Consider the following 15,891-nt stretch of genomic DNA (forward strand, 5'->3'; position numbering starts at 1 on the left):
TTGCGTTGAACTTCCCACTGTTGTCTGAACATGCCATCATCTTTAACAACTCTCTGGCCTTGCAGATGTTTTTCCCTGTTCTTGTTATGCTTTCCTCCTCTGACAATTGGAGATCTTTCATTTATTCGAGGCCAAGCTCAAATTTCATCTTCTCTGATGTTTTCCTAGGCTACTCCAAGTAGAGTCAGTCCTTCTTGTCCTTGTGCGCCACCACATGGTATTCACATATTTTTATGGCTTTGCACACTGGCTTATAAAAATCATTACATGTCTTTCTTCTTTACTGCAGCCTGAGCTACTGGAAGGCATGAGTTGTATTTGTTCATTTCAACAAGATTTCTCAGGACGTACTCTGTCTGTCACAGTGTCAGGAGCTGAATACTTAAGTATAACCAATGTTTGGCCTCAAGTTGTTTACAGGGTAGTGGGGCGACAGCTAAGAAAAATCATCCATTTCAAAACGCTGTGACCATGATTCCTATTGAAGTATTTATGGATTAATATGGTAGCAGAGGGGCTGTGGGTAGAGGATATCTCTATCTGATAAGGTCTCCAGGAAAAGAAAATAGCTGAGGTGGACAAATAAGGATGGGTGAGCCACATAACTGGAAGAACGTTTTAGCAGAAATTGAAAGAGTTTGTTGAGTTTAGTGCAATGTAAAAGTTCAGTGTGACTTGAACCTAGAATGCTCTTAGGGATTTGGGGTGAAACGAGGCTAGAAAATAAATCAGAGCCAGATCATGAAGGGCTTTATAGCCAATTGCCCCCCAAAAGCCATAAAAGCACCCCTAAATAAAACTTTAAAACAAGTAGATCTCTGTTAGCAGAGAACTTGTTATGGTCTGGTTCTTTATGATATGTATCAAGATTCTTTAAAATATACCTATTATACACAAGAAATTCCTACTGTGATTAGTTTAATATAGTTATACAGACACACTTAACACTTGCGAATTTAAGAATTAGAGTATTGCATTCAGGTGACTGCAAAAGATATCCAAGAGCTTTTCCACCATCTGCCTCTACTGATGCCTTTCTCCTAATCTAGTATTCAAGCTCTGTTGCCCAGAATTCTTGTTAGAACGTTTATTTTCCAATGACTCCCCTCATTCATTCATTCATGGACTGATTATTATTAATTTCCCATGTTCTAGGCAGTTTATTAGATGCTCGTGATATAGCATGGAAGAAGGTGGTCATGGTCTTTGTTCTCCCTGTGGAGGAAAAGTTGGCCAAATGGAGGTATTGATAGGGAAGAGAGACTGCAACAGAGATGAATAAGGGTAGTGAGGTGGAGCATGACACACCAGAGACCCTGCAATATCAGTATTGCTGTAGGCAGAGTATGTGGTGAAGAGTTGTCATGTGGTAGGCTAGAGAGGTAAAGAAGGGAGATGTTATGCAGGGCCTTGGAGGCTGTGAGAAAACGTTTGGACTATTCCAGAGGCTTTAGAAATTCAACTGACCAAACTCAACAACACCTCATTCTTTGCATCTTCTTTCCCCACATCATGACCGTATCTCAGGTGCATCCTGTGGCTTTCTGTTCACTTTCAAATATCAAAGAGTCCGGTTCTGTCCAATTTAAAGATCAATCTCTTATGCCACTTAGATCTTCTCTCCTTTTCTCAGCCATGTTCACAGCTAAGGGATGTACAGTGGGTGACAGGCCGTGATCTACTCTTCCTCTCCTCTGTCTGGGTCTTCCAGAATTGAGGCAAGGAGAGGGGAGATTATGAAAAGGGGGAAAAATATCTTATTACTTGGTTTGTTCTGTTAGTGGTTCTCTCTTGGCCATTTGTATGGTTGGTAGATAAAAGCAGGCTCTCTCATGGGGCACACTTGTGATTTCTTCTCAGGGATCTCTTTGTTGCCCAAAACACAAAACACACGAGTGGCTTATTCTTTAATGGACCTCTTGTGGCATCCTACTCAGCCTCTGCCCCTGGCACTTTACTTTGTGACCTTTTGCTGCTGGGTGTCCCTCCCTCATCAGGTCACCTTTTGTTGAGTGTGGGGAGTGCGGGCAGAAGGATACTTTGAAGGTAATTCATACCTTCCTTGATGTCCAAACTGTTTCTAGGAACTTGAGACATATTATCTCACTTCATCCTTACATGAAGTAAGTTCTATTATTATCACTATTCTGCAGATAAGTCAACTGAAATAAACAGAAATTAAATAACCTGCTCAAGCTCAAGTACTCTGGTTTACCTGACTTAAGATCCCATGCTCTTTACATCTCCTTCTTATTACTCAGTTTATTATTTTTTCCTTCGATCTTGTGTTTGAGTCAGTTTTAAATGTGGAAAGAAGACTTTGACAGAGATTCTAAAACTCCAGTCTCAGCTCTGCAGCTAAATTCTCCCTGTAACCTTTCATAATCCGTGACTAGCATCCATTTATTGGTCTATAAAAGAAGGAAATTTCATTCTGATGTCCTGCCTCCAAGGATTATTTTTATATATGCTGTAACAAAAAGAGCATGGTATTAGGAAGCATAAGGTTTGAGATTAAATTTTGGCTTTCTCTCTTTCTTTTAAAATAAATATGGCTTCTGAAGTATTCCCCACCTATGAAATGGGGATACTTTTGCATATTGAATAAGATTATTGTGAATTTTAAATAAATTATATCAAAGTGAATTGCAGTTAACATATTATAACTATTAATCATTTTGAATAGTTTGATTGGATATATTTTACTAATCTACTATTAGAATCTGAATCTTTAGTATCAGTTTCTAATTTGTTTGTGAAACTTGCCCAACCTCTAGTTCCAAAAAGAAAGCCCAGCCATCTTACCTACTTCCTGATTGGATCACGCAGTTGCCGTGGTATTCTGCAGTCTTTGTGTGAGCTTCTTTGCATAATAGGGTTTTATGATTTTATACTAATTGGGTTTATTGACACTTGGCTGATCTGTTCTTAAGCTTCTCACTTTTTGCAATTTTTTGCAATGCTAATACTGGGCTTAATTTGTTGTTCATGCCCCTTTGAGTACCAACTGAAAGTGTTTGAGCTTAACTATTCTTGTATATTCCAAGGGTGTTGTTTCTTTAATTGCTACAACCTGCTTCATAAACCACATTTTTCTTCGTTATAGAAGAAATACACTGATTGGAACTTACTCAAAGGAGACTAGCCTTTATTAGCAAAAAGGGTATAATGAAATAAATTTTCTTACTTTAAAACATACTTGGTAAATCAATGTAAATGAGAAATCGCTCCAAGAGCAATCCTACAATTTGATTATGTTTTAGTGGATAGATATAATTCTTCAGAAATTGGCTATAAGCAATGACTTATAATTAATGTAGCCAGGCACTAAAAAATATTCTGTCTTCACTAAGTTACTGTCCTTGAAATCATGTTTGTACAATAAGCTGTGCAATAGAGAGTGATTTCATTGTTTGCAATACAAATTATGGAATACTTAGTGGTAGTAAAAACATTGGACTGGAAACTGCATCCTTTTCTGGGTTCTGCCCCTAACAAGCTTGGAAACAGGAATGTCACTGAATTTATCTATAATCCCATCAATAAAAAGGAGAAGTTGGATTAAATTTTCTATAAAGAATTTTTCAAGTCTTGAAGTGTATAGATTCTTTAACTCTTTAGTCTCACCCAACAGTCAGCCTCACATCTTCTATACATAGGCCATAGGATAACTGCGTGCTGATATATGCTGGTGAATTTTTTTGTTTCTTTCTAAATCTGCTTCTTAGTTGTTGGTATATTCTCTGAGAGATTTTGTAGTTGATCTTGGTGATACTTCTTTCTTTTAGAATCTCGGTTCATCGGTCTGTCTTGTTTGTACAAAGCAGTTGCATTGTTTTGTACTTCTCTGGCAATTTTCTTGTAATACACAAGTAATTACTACGTTAGGATATACTCATGGAAAACTTCAGGTACATTTTAATGAAACTTTCAAGAATATTCTTTTCAAATACTGAGAGTGTGCATTATATATACATGTATGGAAATCAGATGCAAATCATTTGTTTGGCAATCCTGTTGTACTTAGTGGATAGGAAATAAATATTATTTGATTGAAATGTCTCCTTTCCCTGCTGTTTCATCTATAAAGCATTAAAAACCATGAAAACTAGTGAATCAACTCTATTTGTTTACCTATTTATATATCTATATCTATATGCTTTTGTATTTATATATTGAAATATTATAAGATAAGCACTAAAGCAGAAATTGGAATGAGATGAAGTTAAAATACATGTTATTTCAGGGATAATTATGTTTATTAATTAAATAGATTTTGCTCTCACTTAAGATTGCTCTTCATAATAATACTTTAGCAATTAATATAGTTAAATATGCTTTATTATTTTTAAATATCTTTCTTAAATACTTTATAATATAGCAATCAAAGGTCTGATTCTAAATTCATATTATTTTAATACTAATTTTGATGACTGTTGTAGATGAAAAAGTTATGTAAATTCAAATTTAAGAAGTGTGTCACTGGCTATTGATTATTGAACCATCCTGCTAATTTTTTAAAACCCATCCACCAATTTTAGATGTTTGTCTTCATATTCTTGATGCTTCGTTTTTAAAATAACTTAGTATTTGCAATGGCCTTATGCCGTCATTAACCAGCATTTCAAGGTACAACGTATGCTTCAGATGAAGCTCATCACAATGGGTGTAAAACCACATTTTAAATAGCTTCACTGATAATTGTAAATTTGCTTTTGCAGATTTCTTGTTAGACTTGATTAGTTCATAATTCCTAATGTGCCTAATGAAGAGCTCATATTAGGCATAGAAGTGATATTCCCATGGTGAATACAATCCATGGTGTCATTTAGCAATAGTTTTTGAAGCCACTTGTCATTTTCACTATTTAGTTTAATCAAAACTAGATATTATAACTTGCAAACTCATCTGAGTACAAATCACAGTACACTGACAGCAAATTAATGAGGTATCACTTGACCATTCCCTGTTGTGGCTCATTCTCTTTCCATAGGATGCCTTACATACATGCCCATCATCTACTTATGGACGCAGTGAGAGTGCCGGTATCATTCCACGTATGATCTGTTAGCAAAGCTTCATTTGCTTCTTATATTTAGATAAGAATTCTATATAAAAATAAAGGTTCCATTATTTTTCTTCCTACACCCAAATAGATGCCCCCCACGCACCCACACACTTCGTAAACTACTGCTCTAAGCTAATTATCTTGCTTCTGCTCAAGCCTCTCTCTTCATGATGCGCATATGGTAATTTCTGGTAATCCTACTATCAATTTACTCTAGAGCAGTGGTGGGCATGCTAGGGCCAAATCCTGTCACCTGCCTATTCTTGTGAACAAAGATTTGTTGGAACATACCACTCTCACTCATTTATCTATTGTCTCTGGGAGCTTTTGCACAAGAGAAGAGTTGAGTAGTTGTCGTACTGACCATATGGCTTGCAAAGCCTAAAATGCTTACTAACTGCCCCTTACGGAAAAAGTTTCCTGACCTCTGGTTTAAACTAACTCTTACACCTTTGTACTAAAGTGCTGTACAAGAATGTTCATAGCAGTATTACTTACAATAGTGACAAATTGGAAAAAGAAAAAAATTTAAGATCAAGGAAAAAAATGAACATTGTGAAATATTCTTACGAAGGGCGGCTACATAGCAGTAAAAATGAATAGAATGGGGGGCCGGCCCGGTGGCGCAGTGGTTAAGTGCACACGTTCTGCTTCTCGGCGGCCCCGGGGTTTGTCAGTTCGGATCCCAGGTGCCAACATGGCACCGCTTGGCACGCCATGCTGTGGTAGGCATCCCACATATAAAGTAGAGGAAGATGGGCACAGATGTTAGCTCAGGGCCAGGCTTCCTCAGCAAAAAGAGGAGGACTGACAGTAATTAGCTCAGGGCTAATCTTCCTCGGGGGGAAAAAAAATGAATAGAAGGACTACATGCATTTCCATGAATAGCTCTCAAGAAGTAACTGAAAAAAGCCAAGCGTCAGAAAAATATGCACAGTGTGGTACCATTTCTATAAATGTTAAAAATGAGACACAGAACACATATATAGTAAATGTCTAAGTATGTGTATGGGAATCATAAACATTAAATTCAAGATAATTGTTTCCTCAGAGAGTAGGGGAATGTGATTAAGGAGAGATAAACAGGAGAGGGAAGTCTTCAGTGATATTTGTGACAACATTTCTGCTTGTGATGGTTACAAGGTGTTTGTAATATTCTTTATATGCTCTTATATATCTAAAGACAAAATAAAATAATACACAAATGAAAGCCACGGTCCTTTTCTTGAAGATTTGCAAGCTAGTTGGGAGGCAGAGGATCAAATGTATAATTGCAGTATATGATCTTGCAGTAATGGCTTTATGAGTGATAAAGACACAGAGAGAGCTGACTGTGTATTTTCCAGGTGTTCAAAGGACTGGGAGTGTGGTTGTGAGTAGAGTTCTTGCGCCAGGCAGGTAGGGAACTTGCTGTGTTTGAGGAATGGCAAGCAGTGGGGATCGTTAAAATTGTCGAGAGTGTAACATGACTGTGCCTGCTGGGGGTGGGAGAAAAAGGCCAAGATCACACTGGATTGGTTGGCAGGGCACATTTGGGACACTGTGAATGCTCAGAAACAAATGATATTCTGAAAAACAATTTTTAAAAGAGATCACCTGAAACTTGCTCTCTATGTGGTAGGTCTGTAGGAAATGATTGTCGTAGCAATAGCTTCTGAGACAGATAAAACATATCATAATTTTACAGAAATGGAAAAATTGAATTTGAATTTTTATAAAAAGTTGTAAAATAAATTCAGTTTGCCTGGAAAAGTAAATGTCATATGTAGTCACACTTGGCTTGGATTCGAGGGAACCACAGTTGGAAAGAAACACTTGCACAAAAACTTATATACAAAGACTCATCTCTTAATCTAGTTTTTTTTTTTTAATTGAATTCCATTTCTGTGGAATGAAACATTTAAAACAATGACTAAATTGCAGAGAGTGAGGGTGGATTTGATTATGTAGTTTTCTCCCGAGGATTAGGAGCATAGCCCAGAGACACTGTTCCTTTCCTGTTCGTTTGCCATTACCTATGGCTGATACTTATTATCTTCTTCCATTTAATTTTTGAGAGATCACTGGGAATCAATTATTTTCGTTTACTTGATTAGAATTTGTACAAATGGTTTGATATTTTCATAAGTATATGGTATTTTTAATCTGTCCTTTTTTACACACGCAATTTTAGTTGAGTTCAATTGCTAATTGCTGAAGCATTTATTTTCAAACGTTTGATAATTGTGGCTTTGTGGCCAAAGTACAATTTCTGAATTTCCAATCTCAGGTGTGTCATTGAATATTTTAATTATTTATCATGTGAGGGTTTGCACAAACATGCATTGACAAAACATTTCACATCTGATAGATTGTTCAGTATTCACAGTTGTGGATTTGTATATCTCGTCTAAAATGTACACATTCTCTTATCCTAAGAAAGACAGAGATAGAGAGAGAAAGGAAAGTAGGAGGGAGAGGGATGGGGGAATGAGAATCAGAGGGAGAGAGATTCAGCTAATAAAGTATGGGAGAAAGACAGTAGAGGAATTGACCACTAACTGATCTGTGTGAATATTTAAAACTACATTTTAACCTAAGGAAGTTTATTTGCAAAATATTTGCGTTTTAAGTATTCTAAGAACTTAAAGTATTTTTATTACAAGTAATTTCATTAAATAAACTTTATTAAAATCATCATCCTCTAATGCATTCCTGCTAACAATATGGTATCTTAACATATTTTAGGATTAAAAAAAATATGATACTCTACAGTTTCTTTGGCAACAGGAGATGATGACTCATACAGAGCTGACAGCGTGTTTGATAGTTGTTTCTTTTTCTTTTTTTGCTACCGAGATGGTTGCTTGTTCATTCTTTCTTGAGATAAATGACTTAAAACAATCCACTCAGACCCTGCGCCAGCCTGCCTCCTCTCTGAGTGGTTCTAAACCACGGGATGCAGTCAAGCAGTTTGACTGAGATCTTGTTCAACCGAAAGAGAACAGATAAAGTGAATGTATTCTTTCATTTTCATAACAATATGTAGCTAATTGTGTAAATACACCTGCTTTTCCCCATTGTAAGTGGCAACATTTATTTATAAGATTAAGGAATGATCTTTCTAATTCAAAATTTACTTCTCTCAGTATAGCTTTCTTTTTTAAACTATTTATTAGTTTTATTGGAATTTTATAGTGTTCTTGTATCCAAAACATTTATTATTTTCAAAAGAATCCTATTTTATATTTCAGGAATATACAATAGATGTTTTCTTTCGACAAAAATGGAAAGATGAACGATTAAAATTTAAAGGTCCTATGAACATCCTTCGACTTAACAATTTAATGGCTAGCAAAATCTGGACTCCAGATACCTTCTTTCACAATGGGAAGAAATCGGTAGCTCATAATATGACAATGCCAAATAAGCTTCTTCGAATCCAGGATGATGGGACTCTACTGTACACAATGAGGTATGTTTTTAGGTTTGGTTTGTGGCATCTAAATGCTGAGAAATCCCTTATTAAAAAACTGGCCAACTTAGTTGAAGTATTAGCATAAATTGAACATTTTCATAACAGGTTAGAAGTACCATAATATGCTTTGTAAATGCTTGGATATTAAAAAAAGCAAAGATAAAATAGTGTTTATGAGTTTGATTCTCATCTTAGTGTGTTAAAACTTAAGAATTGCCTTAACTATTAAGAATTGATCTTTTCGTCGATTTACTTTTCACACTACATTTTAATTAAGCACAGTTTAATAGCGTGACTTAAAATTTTCTTTATACCAGCATGTAAGTTTATTTTTAATGTCTCATAAGATTTTCCATCAAAAATTTAAGTGATTTTTAAGCAAGCTTTTACTTAATTTAGTATTTGACCCTCCTTATGAAGCTACCCTAAAGAAAACGATATTTTTAAAATTCAGAGTGATAGTTTTTATTTAATAAGGCTCACAAGTATTGGATACCATAAGCATATGTATTAGATTGAATCATATGAAGTTGCCATTTTGTAAATCAAAAAGTGTCACGTAGCATTTCATATGATTCAACCTTAAAAAATTATCTAAAGGAATATACAGGTATGGACTCTAATAACAACTATTTTAACTATTCCCATGAATTAGTCTTTTAAAATAAGTTATTTGTTTTATGTAACAAAGAAAACAAACACAAATCTAATAAAATGATGTAGAATCTAAAATTAACATGTTTAATAAAGACTTTAAAGCATGGATAACCATCAGCCTTATATACAGACCGGTGTTTGTTCCAGGCATTTGATGTATTGTTATTTCATATGAAATGTTGTGGTAGATTTTAATTGTGAAACATTTGAGAAGGGTCAATAATACAGTCTTGGTCTTTAAAGAAAAATCTCTTGAGGACTCATTACTGAATGACCATTGCCTACAATGGAAGTCTAAGCTGTTCCTTCTGCCTCTCCCTCTGAATCTTGCCATACAGATGCAATACCCCTGTTGATTTTACACTGCGATCATTCCTGTTGATTGAGACAATGATTGGAAATTTTGAGTTTAAACAAAATATAGGCAGAGAATACACAAAGTGTTGGAAAATATTGGCTGCGGTTCAGCTTAAATACTCTCTTAGAAGTATATAAACTCTAATTAAACTGTTGGCCACATTTGTTTTGCTCATCATAAGAGGTTCTTCTCTAAATTCAATTTAGTACCTGTTTTATCCACTTTGCCTTTGTGTGAAATGGAATCATTTATAACTTTATAACAAGTTTCCTATGATTATCCTTTATTGTGATCATGTAAATACAGAAAATGTATTTATTTAGCATTCATACCTTGTGTCCATAATATAGCCAACAGTCTAAACGCAGCAAGATATTTCCAGGAGATACATGTACATATGTATCCATATCTACTTCTATGTTTATATCTTTGTATCTATATACAGTACATAATGCTTATTCATAATTTACCTATTTTTGAAGGGAGCTTCTGTGAGCCAATATTGAATTCTTATATCAATTTTGCTAGATAGTAGATGACGTGATGGGGAAGGTGACATTCTTTTAACAATGGAGATTTTTTTCATTTTTTCTCTAAGATTTTAAATATTAATAGTGAGATTAATGGGAAAATAGCCCTTCAAAGATGCATGTATAACTTCTTTACTTAACAAACCAGAGTACAAAATGGTTACATAAAATATATTCATAAATAAATATTGTTACTTGAGCTCAGATTTTTTATATGCTCATGTCTTCGGAAGGATGATCTAAATGTGAAAGAATAAAAATGTATTTAAGTGTGGATTAGCCTAATACGATGCTGTAAAGAAGGTCCCACCTCATCATTAATTCTGTTGACAACAGTAAGGAGTGATTTATCTTGACTTGCCAATTTACTTAAACAAAGAGTGGAATTTTGACTTTTAGGCTTACAGTTCAAGCTGAATGTCCCATGCACTTGGAGGATTTTCCAATGGATGCTCATTCATGTCCTCTGAAATTTGGAAGCTGTAAGTATGGGGATGAAGATACATGTTTTGGGTCAATAATATCAGGGATAGTCGGCAACACAGCTGAATTATATAGTTTCTCTTCCATATTATGGAATGCTTAATGCTTGCCCAATAAGATACAGAAGTAAAAGACATGCTTATTTCTCTCAAGGAACTACTTGGCTGGCCCTGTTGTAATCACAAATATCACTATATTGCAATCGTGATGTTTAAATTATCACTTACTTTACTGCTAATAAAGAACATTATGTGTTTTTGTACATGTGTAAAACTAGGCCAGGAGCTCCTTGAAGGTCATGAATATGTCATTTACCTTCTTTTCCAAGTGCTGGCACATTGAAAATGCAAAATAATGGTTTCATTTTTGTTGACTAAGAATGAATTGTAAAGGATAGATTCTATTGTTTATTAAAGTAGCAATCACCCTGTTGCAAATGGCAGGCACAGAAGCAGGCACAGAATTATCATTCTACTTTCTAACTAACGGAAAGGATTTTTTTTCCTAAAATAAATTTGAAGGAGATGACGTAGCTGATTGCTACATGCAGGCACTTTTTGTATACATAGAATATTTCAGAAAAGGCTCTGCGCATTTGGCCATTCTTTAGGTCACTGAGGTTACATCTTGTATGTCAAGCAGAAGCTTTCACTCTCCCGGAATAATTGAAAAGAAGGAAGGTCAAATCATCTCCCTAGGCCCACAAGACCTTCAGGGCAGGTTCAGGATAAATTCATGGGCACAGCCAAGCAGCTTCTCTCTTGTGTGAGTGTGTTCCATCGCCTGACCTTTTCAGAAACCTCACTCTCTCTGGCACTCCCGTCTTTGTCCATTCTGGGCATCTTTTGACTTTTCATTCTCTTGAACAGAAATGCATTTCTCCCAACTGATTGAAAATATGTAGCACTGAATAGTGTGCCTTCTCCCTGCAGACTGTATCAAGTGAAAGAAAAGGGAAAAATGATGACTAATATGAATGCAAAACTCTGTAATTATTTTCATGACCGTAGTTTTGTGGAATAATAAGTTCAACTCTGTTCCATTCATTCTTACAAAAGGTGTCAGCTCTCAATTTTCTTTGAGAATCTTTTCTTTGTTTAACTACAAAGCCTTCTTTTATTGTCATGGAAACCATCACTTCAATACTGGCATTTCTTCCAAAATTATTTAAGATAGTCAATCATGTTATACAACATAAACATGATACTGAGAAAACTACAGCAGATGCAGCAGAGAAAAACTCATTTGCATTGCATAAGTGACATTAAAGGGAACATTGAGAAGCCTTTATACCAAAGAAGGGATTTATTCAAGCTGCTGTGATGGTGTAAGAAGGAAAGACACTTTTCACTGGACAAGTGAGTGCCATTAAGACACCAAACATAAATGATGTGATTTCTCAATTCTGATTATGAAATAAATACACCTGAAAATAACTTAAATAAAATTTAAAAATCCCTTATAGTGTATTCACAGAGTAGTGGAATATTACATGCTTGACAATACGGTTTCTATATCTAGAAGTGATTTGAGCAACACACAAAGTTTGTTGTTAGGCATTCTCTGTTTAAGTAATTGTTTTTTATTTGTTTTATTCATGTTTATTTTCTGACACATTGAATTAACAATTTGTATATCCTTTTGTTTATCCTTGCCAATAGTAGGTGCTTGATGCGTAAGTGTTACAAGTATGGACACCAGCATGGAGTATTACATACCTAAACCTAAACTGTAAAATGTTGCCACAACATATTTTGGCAGTAGCAGCCATATTTTTGTCTTCTAGTCATTTATTTCTCTCTCGCTTAAAAGCCGTCTTGTCTGCCCCCAAGTGATGGAATTTTTGGAACTTTATCGTTGTCCTCAAATAAAAGAAACATCTTTTCTATAAATTTACAGTTCTGAATTTGATTTTGTTTTGTTTTATTCCTATTGCCTCACATCTTTATATATTTCCTTGCTGTTTGCCTTATTTAAAACTTCCTGAATGGGAGTCTAGGAATATTCTGTACATTAGCCCCAAAGAAATTGCAAATTATATTTTTGGATAAAAATTCATGATTAGAAATGATTTGGGGATTTTTGTTGGTTACCAAATATTAAGAATCAGTCATTATGCATTTGATGTTTAATGCAGAATATGACTCAAAATGGGTTACTTAACAGAATTAAATAAAATTATTTAATGAAAACCTAATTTAGAGATGGAATTTATAATGCATTTGTAAAACAAACCTTCTCTCCTTTTGTACTTTACTGGGAAGCTTTGCAGTGGCCTCCTGGTTTGGATGTTTGCTAGTGTACCAGAGAGTGCCTCCAATCTGCCTTGCATCCTTTCTGCCATATCTTCTCTCAACAGACCCAAAATCTGAAAAACATTTCCTAACTAATGGAATGCAACGATGGCTTTTTCAAAAAGACAGGTGGAAAAGATCCATCATTTTCTTTAACATATTATTGGACTCCTATCCAGATTTCCATCTTCTATAACAGTAAATAACATAAATAAAATATTATGAGTTTATTGATTAGTCTAGCAAGAATGAATGGAGAACTTTCTCTCTGTGTGAGGCACTGTACCACATGAGAAAAGTATAGATATGAAGAAGACAGAATCCCTGCCCATCAGTGTTTCACCACTTTCTTTAAAATGTCACTGCATTTGTAGGCTTTCATTTTCCCTTATTTATGTGTACAAGTAAACTTCAAAATTCAAAAGTTGATTATTATACTTACTTAAACAAAAACTTCATAATTTATTAAGATTCACAACTACTCAGTATTGTGAGGCCTTCTGATATAAAGTGGCACATGTGATGTGTCTTTTTTGATTTATTAAGTTCTGCACCATTTGAAATTTTATTGAAGAGAAAGCCATGATATATATTCATGGAGAAAACAAAATAAGCCACTGGATGATCTGCAAATGGATTGCTGGTTATCCACATTACTAATGTTACTTATTAATCATAACAGCAGAATCATCAATGATTAATTGAAATTAATTAATAACAATTTAAACCGTAGAGTAGCTGGAATTCACTCAAATGTAAACTATGTGAATATATCTGCTATTAATATATATACACATACATATATGAAGATATACATACATATATACTTTTTTAGAATCATTTCAAAAATTGTTTCACATAATATAATTTACTTGTGGATGTAAGTGAACACATGTCAATAAAAACAGTATTTCACTGATGAACATTTGGTAGCAACATTCAGAAAACCAGACATCATAGTATGCCATTAAAACACCACACAATGAATAAGACACAAACTCATAAACATTCACTTTATTGTTACTGATGACTGAGTGGGAATTTATTTGTGATCTAAGACTTCGGATCAAGGTAAGAACCAGGACCACCCCAGCACAACAGTAGTAAACTAGAAAACTTCTAGATGGCAGGGACATGAGATGAGTTTTCCAGTGTCCTGGAGAGCTAGAGGGAGAGGTATTACCAGAGACAGCTGGGCATTTCTCTCCCTCAATTGACAATGTGACTGTGATGCTGAGTGTTGCTCAAGGGCCAGCACTAACTAATGTTTCTAAACATTCCCCTGAACAAAAGTGCGTAGAAGTTCTCCAAAAGGTCAGTAGTATAGCAAGATTTGTCTGTTTATTCAACTGTGGAGAGACTCTGCCTGCATGGAGAGGTCAGCTGTTCCCTATCAGGACACATGGGTGCAAGGTAAAGGCCAGGGCCAGAGACAGGCTAGGACAAGCCATTCTGCCTGGCCTCCAGTTCTAAAGTCATCTCACTTCTGCTGAGGTCTGCATCCTTGGCCACATAAATCGGGAAGTTTCACCTGGTCTGTATATATTTTTTCTCTTCCTGCCTACTCACACTTAACTGGGATGCTATGAAAGTATAGTCCAGTGAGATCCGTCTGCATTAATTAATTGTAAAATGAACATGTTTTCAAAAGTGTTTGCAACTTGATGGAACTATAGCATTCTCATTTATTTTCTATCTTCTGCAATAATTAGTTCTCATTCTTTTAATGAAGTGCGCTGTATCGTGATAACTAAGTCATTGATTCTTGACTAAGTTACTTTTATGTCCAGAAAGCAATATCGTTTTAAATAATGATTGTTCTTTCATGAGCAATTGCTATTTCTAAATAAACTATTTAAATAGGCATTCATAACCTGTTTACCACCATGTCTTCGTCTACTACCCTGGGACTATGGGAAATATCTTAACTGTCTCTGGGCCCAGTGATTTTTGCAGGCTCTAAAGACAAATTCACTCTTCACCTCTTAAAGTGGTTGCAGTGAAAATACTCTCCTGGTCATGGTTGTCACTCTTGGTCTGCTTCACACTCTTCATATTGAAGTTGTAAACTTCAAGGGGACATTTTTACTCTAAAATATGAGATCCGTAAATATCAGTTTTATAGTAAACAATGATTCTGTGAAATACACAACCTTTGATGTTGCACTGTATTGATTCTTCTTACTAAAGTGCTTAAAACGATTTTTTTCTGATTTCCTGCAGATGCATATACAACCTCAGAGGTCACTTATATTTGGACTTACAATGCATCTGATTCAGTGCAAGTTGCTCCCGATGGCTCTAGATTAAATCAATATGATCTGCTGGGCCAATCCATTGGGAAGGAGACAATTAAATCCAGTACAGGTTAGTAAAAAGCTAATTCCTAAGAAAATTAATGGGTTCAAGTCATTGGAGATGTCAGTTTTCTTAAAACCTCTTGTTCTTGGGGTTCAAGAACTAGCAGCATAGCCTGTGCTTGGGAGCTTTTTAGAAATTCAGAATCTCAAGCCTGACTCCTTACTAAGTCAGGATCTGCATTTTAACAGGATTTCAAGGAGACCCCAAGGTGGTCTCTTAAAGTTTGAGAAACACTGGCGTAAAATATGCTACATATTCAAAACGTGTGTGTCTTCTTAGATAAGCCAGTTACTTTCAAACAGGCTTATAATTTTCCTAGTTTTCTAATTATTTTCCCCCTAAAGCTGACACTCTTTCTAAGGGCCACACTCGTCTAAGGAAAAGCAGCTGTGTGGACTAATGATCGTACATCTGGCAGATGTAAACCCAGAGAGCAGAAAGGAAAGGAGCTCTGAGGATAGAATAGAGCTGACTGAAGTGAATTAGAGCGGACATACAACATTGAGAAATTCAGAATTGGTGACAGTTCTGGGGTTATAAGTAGAAAATCTGGGCCAGCAGATGAGACGTGGAGATATGGCCAGAAATCCACACTTTAAAGAGCCAGAGATAACTGGACTGAGTTGGAACAGAGGCTTGAGGTTAGTACCAGTGGAGATGAGGGACCAGAGTTAGTAAGATAA

General features: G+C 35.3%; 1 protein-coding gene across 1 annotated transcript in view; it reads left to right on the plus strand.

The window, feature by feature from the left end:
• Positions 1–15,891, plus strand: part of LOC124232976 (gamma-aminobutyric acid receptor subunit alpha-2) — a 127,411-nt gene that overhangs the window by 62,269 nt on the left and 49,251 nt on the right. The window contains exons 5-7 of the mRNA XM_046649955.1: positions 8,302–8,522; positions 10,470–10,552; positions 15,071–15,214. Of these exons, the coding sequence (XP_046505911.1) occupies positions 8,302–8,522; positions 10,470–10,552; positions 15,071–15,214 (448 nt within the window). The remainder of the gene's footprint in view (positions 1–8,301; positions 8,523–10,469; positions 10,553–15,070; positions 15,215–15,891) is intronic.

The sequence above is a fragment of the Equus quagga genome, unplaced genomic scaffold (assembly GCF_021613505.1).
Source record: "Equus quagga isolate Etosha38 unplaced genomic scaffold, UCLA_HA_Equagga_1.0 146_RagTag, whole genome shotgun sequence".
NCBI classification, from domain to species: domain Eukaryota; kingdom Metazoa; phylum Chordata; class Mammalia; order Perissodactyla; family Equidae; genus Equus; species Equus quagga.